Source organism: Gavialis gangeticus, unplaced genomic scaffold, assembly GCF_001723915.1.
Source record: "Gavialis gangeticus isolate Ggan-Ray unplaced genomic scaffold, GavGan_comp1, whole genome shotgun sequence".
Classification (NCBI taxonomy): domain Eukaryota; kingdom Metazoa; phylum Chordata; order Crocodylia; family Gavialidae; genus Gavialis; species Gavialis gangeticus.
In genome coordinates, this window is record NW_017728994.1 from 7573264 (window position 1) to 7585038 (window position 11775).

Consider the following 11775-nt stretch of genomic DNA (forward strand, 5'->3'; position numbering starts at 1 on the left):
GCATTTGTTTTATCCCTGTTCAGCTGACAGCTGCAATAGCTAATTCACCAGTAGTCCAAAGACTATATCAAATTTGCAAAAACAGACCAGGCTGTAGCCACACTTACTCTTAACATGCAGATGCAGATCAATGAGGCTACTAGCTATCACTCCACTTTTATCTGAGGGCCCTTGAAACCCAAAGTTTCCATAGGTTGTTTCTCTTTTGTGAAGATGGACTATAGGGGCTGCATTTCAGGAATTCTCAGACACTATTTGGCCCACAGATTATACTTTGTGGCCATGTCCACATGTGTGTGGACATTTGGTTCCCCAGGGAAAACCAGCAGCAGTGCACTTTATGCTACTGTTAGTTGTCCATGGGGAACTCCTGTGCAACGTGCCCGGTGGCACATGGCAGGTTACCCTGGGTGGAATAGGAAAGGTTGGGGCCAGCACTGGGATGGCCTTAGCAGCCTTACCTGGGGTTCTGGGGGCCTTCCAGGGCTGCAGCAGTGGTGATCCTGCTGCATGGAGCCTGGCCCTCCAGCTGGCCAGGCTCCAATTCTGAGCAGCCCGCATGTACCTCTATGCATTTCTTCCCACGGTTTTTTTTGATTCCTGGATAACCAGGGGTCAAACTGCTCTCCCCCTTCCCCCCAACTGCTGCTCCCTTGCAGTGTGGAGAACAACTGAACATGTGGTATGTGGTGCTGCAGATGTGTTTGTGGTACCGCATACCACACGGCCATGCTCATCTGGACGTGGCCTGTGAGAGTATTATAAAACTTGTTTGAGATGATGCCATTTAGTTTCAAAGCACTTTATTTAATTGCAAGATCTCTGTAAAATCCAATTAGATTTGGGTTTCTGTATACACACTCTCTCTCATTTTGTGTCATGCACACATTTTTATAAATAGATTATTTGGAGGTATATCTTGTGACAACAAGCAAAACTAACTGCCAGTTTTCAGATATATAGGAATGCTGAAAAATATGGTTGAGTAAAAAATAAATCTTAAATGCAGCGTCCTGATAACTAGAAATCATTTCAATATTCATATTAGAAGGATATAGTAGTTATTTAATATTTGCTGGCTTCCTGAGTTACAGTAAGGCCAGTGTCTCCTCTCAAAGACATGAGAAGTGTAACTCCACTAAGTCATTGGAATTTGGTGACACCAGATTTACACTGCTGTTCTAGAATAAAATTTGGCCCATTTTTGGCCTCTGTTTTAGTGATTGATAAAATATGAAAAGAACTAATGGAGTAATCTGAGTTGGCTTATTGTGAAGGGGACGAGTAGCAGTAGAGCTTGGTTGCAAATTGAATGATATACGGGAATTAAATTGGAATAGGATCAAATCTAACATTTCTTACTTGGAGAAAACACTCATTGGAATGTTTTGACAAATAAAGATGGCAGATTCAGCCTCATACATTTGCAAACTTTCATTATATATGAATTTAAAACATTCAGATGAACAAGCTATTTACATAGACATATGGTGTAATTCTGGACACTTCTTTAATCTTCTGGTAATCCAGATATACCATATGGACAAACCAAATGCAAATTAATTCTGGTAGGCTTCACTGGATAACCTAATATCCTACTTCACTTAATTTTCTAAACTTTGACATTAGTGTAACAGAAAAAATGCTTCACAGCACACACAAGATCTGCAATGACACACAAACTGATACTGACTACAACCAACATTGGGTTTAAGGCAATTTGTTTGACAAAAAGCCTAGAATAGACTGAAATAAAAATTAAAGAGTTATCTGACTCACTTTCTTTTGTGTGGTGTTGTAGTGTTATAGCTGTGATGATCCAGGAAATACATGAAAAAAACCTTTCCAATGGAAGCACCATTAACTAAGTTGCAGTATGTATACGGTTTCCTATGTTGTTTTGCTTTCAGTTACATGTCTACATTAACCTTACCTGGAAGGAAAAACTTGTTACTTAATTTTATTATCAACCTCTGCTTTCTCAACCTTCTGTCCTGTGAGAAATTGCCATATTCCTCCTCTGTAGTTTTCATTTCCCAGGGAATACAGAAAGGCATTCATGGTTGGTGAAATCTTGGCAATAATGGCAGGAACCTGTTATAAGACACAACACTTTAAATATGAAATTAAGTTAGTTTGTGTGCCTGTGTGTGTTGGGGGTAAGCGTTGGGGGGTGGAAGGAGAGTTGGTTTGGAGAAATTACCACAGGGATCCATGTAGCATCACTTTAGTCTAGCCTTAAGAATTATTTGGTTTGTCCTTTACCAAACAAATTCTTAATTGCAGGAATTGGATGGATTATTTTTTAAGTGAATTTGGTTCTGGTAAAGGATTTTGGATAGTATTAATCCTCCACGCACATGACAACAGCAAAACAGACAACTTGCCACCCAGCCAGTGTTCTCTGATCTGGAAGGGGTCACCTCCAAAAAGAGGAAGTTAGTCTAGCATCTGTGCCCCTGTTACATTTCAGTGGGTGCATCACATGCACATGACACTTATCATGCTGGAGCTTACTGCTCTTGGGCGCTGTATTCACAGGTATGCCTGGGACCACAGCATGCTGAGCCTGGTTGAAACAGCTCCGGCTGGCAGGGAGTCTGGGGATATTAACAAGTACTACCCTGCTGTGGAGTTGATTAGTTTAGTCCAGCCTAATAGTCCCACACATGTAGATGCCAAGATGTTTACTGGGGAGCTAATTAGTCTACTCCACAGTAAACAGCTCATGTAGATACACTCAGTTAAGACAAACTGAATGCAAATGCACAGTTTGCAGAAGTGAATGTTAAGCTGTGGGCACCTGTCAATTGGGAACTAAACTGAGATCACCAGCTCATTTCATTTGGGATACTGAATACCTAATATATGATTAAAGACTTCTGATTAATTGCAATCTGTGCTGGAGTTTAACCAGTGAGCTAAAGATAAAAGGCTCTATATGTTACTACTGAATCCATGAGCCAATTAGTCCCTCAAGACAAGTTTATAATGATTTTGAATAACTTTATGTGCATATGGTAAACATTTTTGTATGATTTTTGGCATCTCCTGCTTTTTCCAGCAAATATGGAGCAGAGAAAACCAAGTCGGAAGGTTCTTCTCTTCCTGTTCTAGAACAGTGTTTAATCATGGAGAAGAAAAAAGCTACATTTTGGTTAGAGTGACTTTGCTAATAACAGGTTCACTTACTAAATGAATGCACTGTATCAGCAAAGAATGACATTTCAGAATAATAACATCTGAACTGGTTGGCAGGTGAAAAACTGCACAATCCAATAATGCTCAAGCTACAGATGCAGATTAAAGCCATCTACTGAAGCAACAAATGAAACTTCTTAAACTGTTTGCAATCAGTCGTGATGATCCTGCTAATGATATTTATTACTGTAATAAGTTGTTTTACTCTAAAATTGGTAGAATACTCTACAAAGAAACTATTGTCTTCTAATTTATATCCTGTGCTTCAAAGTATTAATTCCTAAACTGATATTGTGCTATAAGAGTAAGTCAGAAAAAAGAATGAACAAGGATATATTTACATACCATTTGTAGTTTAAGTGGAATAAATGTCACATTTTGAACTGCAGCATAGAAATATAAAAGGCAGTAGGGTCCCCAGCAAATGATCAGTGTCTTCACTGGTAAACCAGTATTAAACTGAAAAAAAATGAGGGCAACACATGCATTTAACTATAGAATTACATGCTCTATTTAACACAGTGAAATATTAATCCTTGTTCAAACTCAGTAAAGGTGTCTTAAATAGATTAAATATATGTTATATACTGCACTGATATACTGCCCTTTGTTCTTTTATAGAGATCATTTGGATTATATGGATGTGACTCCCAATACTTGCCCTGCTAGAACTGCATGCTTAGGCCATGATATTCATGCTAGGAGAAAAGCTCTTTTCCTAATAGAGAGAGAGAGAATACAGCCATTTAAGGGTTTTCCTGAGTAACAAAACAGGCTCTTTTGCAAGAAAGTTCTTTCTCTTTTGACTAGAAATATCTTTCCCCTCCTACGCTAGAGTATGTGTATGCTTCTTTTGGGTGTTGAGGACACCCAGGATCTTACAGTGCTCTTCTCATCCTCCTTCCCAGGGATGCCCTGTGGATGCTGGTGCTCCCCAGCCACTAAACACACCTGGGTCACCCTAGGTCTGTGCAAGGGTTCCTCCAGGCTGGAAGTAGCCACAGGCATCTGCCTACTTCTCCTGCCCAGACTGTGAACCAGATGTGTTTCCCACAGCTGGACCCATCCCAGTAACTGGTACAATGAGACAGGGTGCTGGCATTCTCCCATGGCATTCTCCCTTCCAGTTGTGACACAATGGCCCCTGCTCTGTGCACCCCTCTGAGTCACCTAGAGGGTGCTGTTGCTTGATGCAGGAGGCAGGGAGTGGAAGAGGCTAGGAAAGCAATCTCCTTACCCTTATCAATTCTATAGGGTGAGGGGCTGTCCATGGCAGCTGCTGCTTTTTAGCAGCTACCAGCTGCCTATTGACAGCCAGCCCCCTGCCTTAGCAGTGGTGTGGGGGTGGGTGTCTCAAGGAGCAGTCCCCTCGGCTAGGGACAGACATTACACATAAACCAGTTTAAGTGGCCAGAAACTGGTTTAAACCTGTAACAGAACAAACATTCAATGCACATAAACCAGTTTGAAAATGGCTTAAACCAGTTTGAGATAAATCTGGTTGAATGTAGTATCAGACTTAACTGATTTGGGCTAAACCGCAATATCTGTCCCAGACCCTTTATTGGTTTAAGCCAAACCAGAACCCCCCAGCATCCTGGCATGCTCTCTGGGCTGGGCTCTCTGCTCCACAGCAGAGCTGGACCCTCCCTGGTTGCAGCACTCTCTCACCACTCACTGCATAAGCAGAGATCCCTTCCTCCTCTCTCGTGCAGCACAGACTGTATGTGCATGTGGTATGCTAGCTGCTGTGTAAGGCAGATAGGACAGTGTCCGCTTAGGAGTTTTTGAAGATAATCAGCAGCTCAGATGGTAATGTCCCTGCATTCCTTCCTTTGGAAAAGGCAGACAGGGTTCTTTGGGTAAATCTGTTATCTTTTATTAGACAAATCAAATAGTTGGAAAAAATTTTCTTAGCAAGCTTTTGGGTTTAAAAACCCTTCATCAGACTGAGGAAGCATCTGCAGTTGGTGTGTGCTCTTCTTCCCGAATGGAATGAATAGTAAAGGAGCCACAGGGTGGCATGCATTTTCCTTTGGAAAAAACTGTTTAAGAAAAGCTTGTAATGAGTGAGGCTTTTGTGTTCTGATGGGATATTAAATGCTGATAACAGAGCTGATAAATGCTGTTATAAAGGGGGTGGGGCTCCCTAATAACACAGTGTTCCGCCAGGGCCTCGCCATGCCCCCCTCAGCTCAGACCTGTACAAGGGAAGGGAAGGCTGCTCTAGTGCCCCCTGGCTTCTAGTCAGAGCCACTGCAGGCATGTGCCTGCATTACTGGGATGTCTGTCTGGTTACAAAACTGATTTAGCTTAGCCAGGTTAGACTAACCTGCAAAGATTGAATCAATTCAGGCTCAGGCTTTTTGAATGTCTCTCCTTAGCCCTAGTGCCTCCTGGTTGTAGAGTTTGTAGGCTCTGACTCCCAAACAATTTTTCTAGTGCTAAGAATTTCTGTGAAATACTAGAATACTGTGAAGTACTAAAAATGAATGTCTGTCCATGGCCTCAGTCAGCTGGCAAGTCCTGTTGCCAGAGTTAATAAAAATACATCATGTGATGAACTGACAAGGTGAAGTGTGAGTAGTTTAACATCTGCTGAAAACCTCAGGTGGGAGGGAAAACTGAAACTTTGTGAGGTAAAAAAATCAGGATAGGGAGATCATTTGTGAACTTCTGAAAGAATTGCACAAACAATAAACTGCACAAGAAAATACCGCAAGCAAAAATTAGCTATGCTGCCATAAATACCAGAATCAAAACTTTCAGTGTCACTAATGCCTTCTTTATTTCATAAGCTTGCCATAGTATTTGAGTACTGCGTACTGAATACTCATGTTAAGGCTTACACATCTCCTGCCTCATAAGTAGACCCTATAATACCACACACTGCTGCAAATGTTCATCTATACATTAATCAGCTTGGACAAACCCTTTCCACTAAAATACTATCCCTAAGAATTAACTGTTTCTGATAGCTGAGAGTGCTCAGTCTGTACCAACTAGTCAAGTGTAAAGCCCACTGAATGTTCAGTATGTGCCTAAGAAACCAGGTTATATAATCACTACATTACATCATCATAAACTTGGTGCTCCAGAGCATTGTTGAAGAAACAATTCCTTTGTTTCCACCTCATAAGTTTTCTGAATTACCTCAGCCAAGTGTAAAGTGGCTGCATTTGTAAAGCCAACTTCCTCTCCTGCCCACACTTGGAAACCGAATATGTGTAACAAATCTTTAGTGTTGCCGTTTTTTCAGAGCTTTGTACTAAAAGTCTGTATTAAGAAATATAGCTTTCAGCTTTTTGAGCAAAGCTACTCCTGAGCTTTTTCTAGTGGCTAACCTGGGGTTTATTTTTTAGGAGAGGAACAGATTGTTTCAAAGACTTTCTAAGTAGAATTGGGGGGAATTGTTTTTTTCAGGATTTTATAACTCATAAGTGGTCCAAGTTTTGTGGGGGAGTTTGAGAAGTTTTCTTACCTTAAACTGTCCAGTTCTCTTGAACTTGTGCTCTATGGACTGATAAGCTGTCAGCATGATGAAGCCTGGGATCAGGAAATTGAAAATGGCCAGAGCAAAAAGGAATGTGACATAATTTCTGGTGGGTGGGGGGAAAAAGACCTTGTTAATTCTTTTTGCATTTGGTTTATAAAATGCACTAACAAGCACAATTCTACCCATTTATCCTTCTTTAGATAGCTGGTATGCAGTTGCTTAGGGCAGCAAGATGCCTGGCATTAACACTGAAAAATACTTGCTGTTGCCATTATACCCCATTTCACAGAAAACAGATAGGAAATGACCATGCACTTCCTCACCTGTCTCCTTTCGAGTAGTCCAACGTGCAACAAGTTCTTAGGGGCTCATAGTTATATTCACCCCACCCCAACAGTGGCATCACAGACCAAAAAGCAGAGAACAGCCAGACGAATAACACCAATGAGATGGTTGTGCTCCAATGCACCTGTCTTCCTGCAAATCAAAGGGAGAAAAACCCAGCATTTTAAGGTATGAGAAAAAGGCTGTTTAATTTCTGATTTTCTAAGACTTAACTGAGCACTTGGCCACTAAAAAAAGCACCATAATACTTTCCCTTTCTGTTGGAGCACACATTATATTTGTTTGCAGTTCTTCAGTCTTTCTGTTCATTGTTTCTGTAAAAATATGGTTTATGTCCTTCAATTTTTGTCTTTCTAGGACTAAATCTTGTCCTTTTGCCCAATCTAAGTAGTTAAGCTTGGCAAAAGGTAATTCCACTGGTGCTGGTGGAAGGAATCTACCTTCCACTTGCAGTAGCTCCTATTATTTCTTTCCCTCTGCTCAGCTGAGTTGGTGAATCCACTCACTCACAGTGTTGCCAATTCTTATGATTTCTGGCATGAAAAACTTAGCTCTTTTTTTTATTTATATGAGAATTGGCAACACTGTGTGCAGAGACATGGAAATGGGATGCAGCCTTCTGCAGAAGCTATCCAAATCCTTTCTCTCCCTCTCTACCCCAAATGGAATAGGGGTAGAATAGGATTTGATTTTAAGAACAGCATGTTTCATAGTTGGTAGGGTCGGAAGGGACCTGAGCAGATCATCATGTCCAACCCCCTGCCATGGCAGGAAAGAGTACTGGGGTCAAATGACCCCAGCAAGGTGATTGTCTAGCCTTGTCTTAAGGACCCCTCAGGGTAGGAGCCCGCACCACTTCGCTTGGAAGTTGGTTCCAGATCCTAGCCGCCCTGACAGTGAAGTAGCGCCTCCTGATGTCTAATCTGAATTTACCCTCTGCCAGCTTGTGACCGTTATTTCTAGTCATGTGTTGGGCAAGATGCTGTTCTTGAGCTATCTCTTTGTGAATGACCCAAAAGCTATGCGCAAGAAGAAAGCTGCAGGGTAAAATATGCTGTGTATTAGTTCTGGGTCTTCCAAAAAGTACAGATCTGACACCTCCTACTTAGCTCCTTCATGGTTCCTCTGGAGATGGAGGCATAAAGATCAGGCCCAGTGAAGATCATGGTCCAGCTGTTTTAATACAGACCCTAATAATCCTTTCTTGCATACCAATAGCCATTCCTTAGCTATATAATTTGTGTACCTGGTGGCTGTAATGAGGGTGAAAAGAGCCAACACATATTACAATCTGGGTAATAGTAATAGTGCTTCTTAAGTATAAAAGCATAAACACTCAAAGTGGGAGCCTATGTTGGCAGTAGTCACTTTCATATTTCAGCACTTAATGGATGGCACACTAGGGCCAATTAGCATCAAATTAGAATAATATACCAACACATTAGGTTCAATAGCTTTTGGACTTTGGGAAACAGAAAGTTACTCTCCATATAGGTACATATCAAATGCTAGACAAGCAATAGCTAGCAAGCCCCCATCTATAATAATGGTGACATACTGCTTCTTTAGGCTGCCAAGGAGCAGTGTAGGATGAGAACAACAGTTTGGTAGCTGTTTAGTGCAAAGCAAGTATGCAGTACTGGCAGAAATGTTTTACTGTTATTTTAACAAGGGATTCCCACATAATTTTCTTTAGTCTATGATAGACTTCATATGCCAGAGCCACATGTGTTTAGAAATAAGGAATATGAAGGATTGAAACACATTGAGTTACATTTCTTGTTCTCATAATTATAATCAAGAAAAGAAAGATTATAAGTTGGCAAACAAGCTTAAACTAACTCAAATTAAAAAATAGTTCTCTGCAATGGATTGTGTTTAGCTGGGACTAAAAAATACATTGAATGTAAATCTTTTCATGCAGAAGTTGAATTTAGAGTCTGCGGGAAGAAATTTCTTGCATTTGAAGGTTTCCCTGGGAAATTAAAAAAGAGAAACTTGGGCTAATTCAGGGGAAATAAATTCGCTTCCAGAACTGCTTTTATGAAGGCAAAGGATAATTTTGTCATGGGTGAGCTCTTGAGTGGAAATGGTGTTTTCAGAGATAGAGACTCCATTCCAACTTTCCCTTCAGTTTTTGGTGCCAGAATTGAATAAGTCGTTCTGAGGTGCTTTCCAAATGCCCTCTACCACCTCACTGTAGCATGTGATGGGGTTGCTTACCATCCACAGAAGAAAGTGAAATATGTCTTTAAGGTGTGCCCTTGTGGATTTAGGTACAGAGTTTGAGATATAAGAGACAGAAAGAATTTCCCACATTGCCTTAACATCTGTATAGTATAAATGAGTTGTGAAAAGTCACCTCATACATCGTGATTAACATACTATTTCATCACAATCCATATTTAGACAATAAATATCAAATTAACAGATGTTGTGAGCTATGCTGCTCCATTGATTGTAATGGAGTCAGACGAGTCATGGGAGTTGTTTGCCTTTTTTATCTACCCTCTCTCCCTGCCATATATATGTATATTATATGGTCTTATGTATGTTAAGTGTTGGTGGTTTTTTTTCTTTTTTAGAAGTGTGCTTTGGAGAGAAAAAATCAATGGCCAAAATACATTAAAAACAGAACAAGGAAGTTGAAACACTGAAGTTTGGTGCAATTGTTATATATTTACTATAGGAAAAATCACTCTGTACAATATAAGTACATCACATTGTAATTTAAATTTTAAATATAATGTAAAATATACTAAAGTACTATATGTTTTATTACATTACTTAGTACTTATTTTAAAACACAACTGCTTTATAATAATTAAGTTAATTTAATTCTCTGTTTTGCATGACTCATACATAGATGGTACATGTTGGCCTCAAAGGGTCACAACTGGTTTTTATTATGCTGATAAAATATAAATCCAGAATAATTTAATTGAATACAATAGGATTATTCCTGATATATAGCAGTATAACCATAAATAAAATTGTGCAGACTTATTATTTTAAAAATTCCATCTCAAAGTTGCTATAAAATGAGAAGTCCTACATATCTGTCTTTTTAACATTGCTTTGAATATAAATATATGTTAAAACAAGTGTGGTAGTGCTGCTATATATAAAAGGGCTCAACTATATTTCTATTATAAACAATGGTTCTGGTGACTTTTTTAATACAGCTACTATTTTCAAGTCAATTGGGACAAGCTTATTGTACAATATGTCAAATTTGTTTTGTGTTTTGCAAATTCTGGTAATTCTGTTAAGCCATTATTTTTACTGCTATGGCAGCAAAAATGAAATCTACTTCTGCATTAAGACTTTTTTTTGTCAAGCTTAACACAAAAGTGGCTTAACTTGTAAATGTTTGAACTTGTTTTCAGATACAATTTTGCTAGCGGTAAGTCTCCATATTTAACTAATCCCTTCTGGTATTTTAGAAAAAACAAACCAAAACCTGTGTTTTAACTTTCAAGCTACATAAGTTCAATAAAATGGGTAATAATAACTATGTATATTAGTATATTTTCCAGCATGCTTGCTTTAATTCTATTGCATCTTTTAATTTAATAGAATTTTACATCATTTCCATATACAATCAATCTGGATTTATGAAGCATGCTGTTTCTGCATCATAACAACTCAGGCCAGCTTTACAGAAGTAAGGAAGAAGTTATGGCCAAGGCAAAAATCATCCAGGAAGGCAAGTTGCCAGGTGTAGCCTGTTTTTCCAGGTGGAGGGAATTAGAGAGCCCATTGGTACAGGTGACTAGCACACAGGCTTGTTAATGAACTTTAATAGTAGTCTGTGTGTTTGGAGGGAGTAACTGGGAAGAATTTGTGAAGAGCATCTGTTTTGGGATAAGTAAAGAGGAGTGGAAGCTGCAGCAAGGAAGGAAAAATCATGACAAAAGATTGAAACGTACTTTTGAAACCAGCTGTCTCGAAGCTCCCTAATAACTGAAAGGGCTACCTGAGCCTGAGGAAAAGGGCCTGGGAGGCTTTAAGCACTTCATGGTAACTGACTAAATCCAGAAAGGGATCAGTACAACATTAACACTAGAGGATATAGCTTGTTTGAGCTGAAGTGCAAGGTAAATTGAAGTAGTTGTAGAACTTGAAATGAGAACCTGTAATAGTCTGCTACAACAGACTATAATCTATAAAGAGTGTGCTGTACTTCTACTGTTTCAGTGGTAATCCCCAACTGCTGTTGTAACCAAAAGTCATAGTTAGCTGATACAGGATATTTTTTTCCAAATTATTACTATGTTTCCCCCCCTTTCTTTCTATAAAAGGAATATAAAAATCCTCTGTCTCTTTTTTCCTCTCTCTCCTTTTTTCTCTGTAAACTGCAGCTGATTACTTCTGGAAGAACAGGACCTAGAACAGTGGCAGGCAATTATTTTGGACAGAGGGCCGCTTACCCAGTTTTGGCAGGCTGTTGAGGGCTGCATGGGTATCCCCACCCCTTGACAGGTGCCTCGCCCCTTGGCCACCATCTTGGGACCAATGTCCCAATGTCTTGGGACCAATGTCCCAGGGCCAGCACCGGTGGGGCCCAAAGTGGGGCACAGGCTGGCAGGTGTCTGTGGAGCTGGCCTGGGCTGCACCAGCAGGGAGAGGGGGGAGCTGGCTCGGCTGCATAGAGCACCTGCTGGCTGGGGCCCTGTACTCCTGCCACCTCGCTCTGGGCCCCACTGGCACTGGCCCCAGGGTACCGGTGT

The 11775-nt window shown here is 40.2% G+C and overlaps 1 protein-coding gene across 1 annotated transcript in view; it reads right to left on the reverse strand.

The window, feature by feature from the left end:
- Positions 1–581: 581 nt before the first annotated feature.
- RGR (retinal G protein coupled receptor) overlaps positions 582–11775 on the reverse strand; it is a 40054-nt gene continuing 28860 nt past the window's right edge. Inside the window, exons 4-7 of the mRNA XM_019502285.1 lie at positions 7021–7174; positions 6683–6800; positions 3547–3660; positions 582–2094 (exon numbers count right to left, since the gene is read on the reverse strand). Coding sequence (XP_019357830.1) covers positions 1951–2094; positions 3547–3660; positions 6683–6800; positions 7021–7174 — 530 coding nt within the window. The 3' untranslated portion in view covers positions 582–1950. The remainder of the gene's footprint in view (positions 2095–3546; positions 3661–6682; positions 6801–7020; positions 7175–11775) is intronic.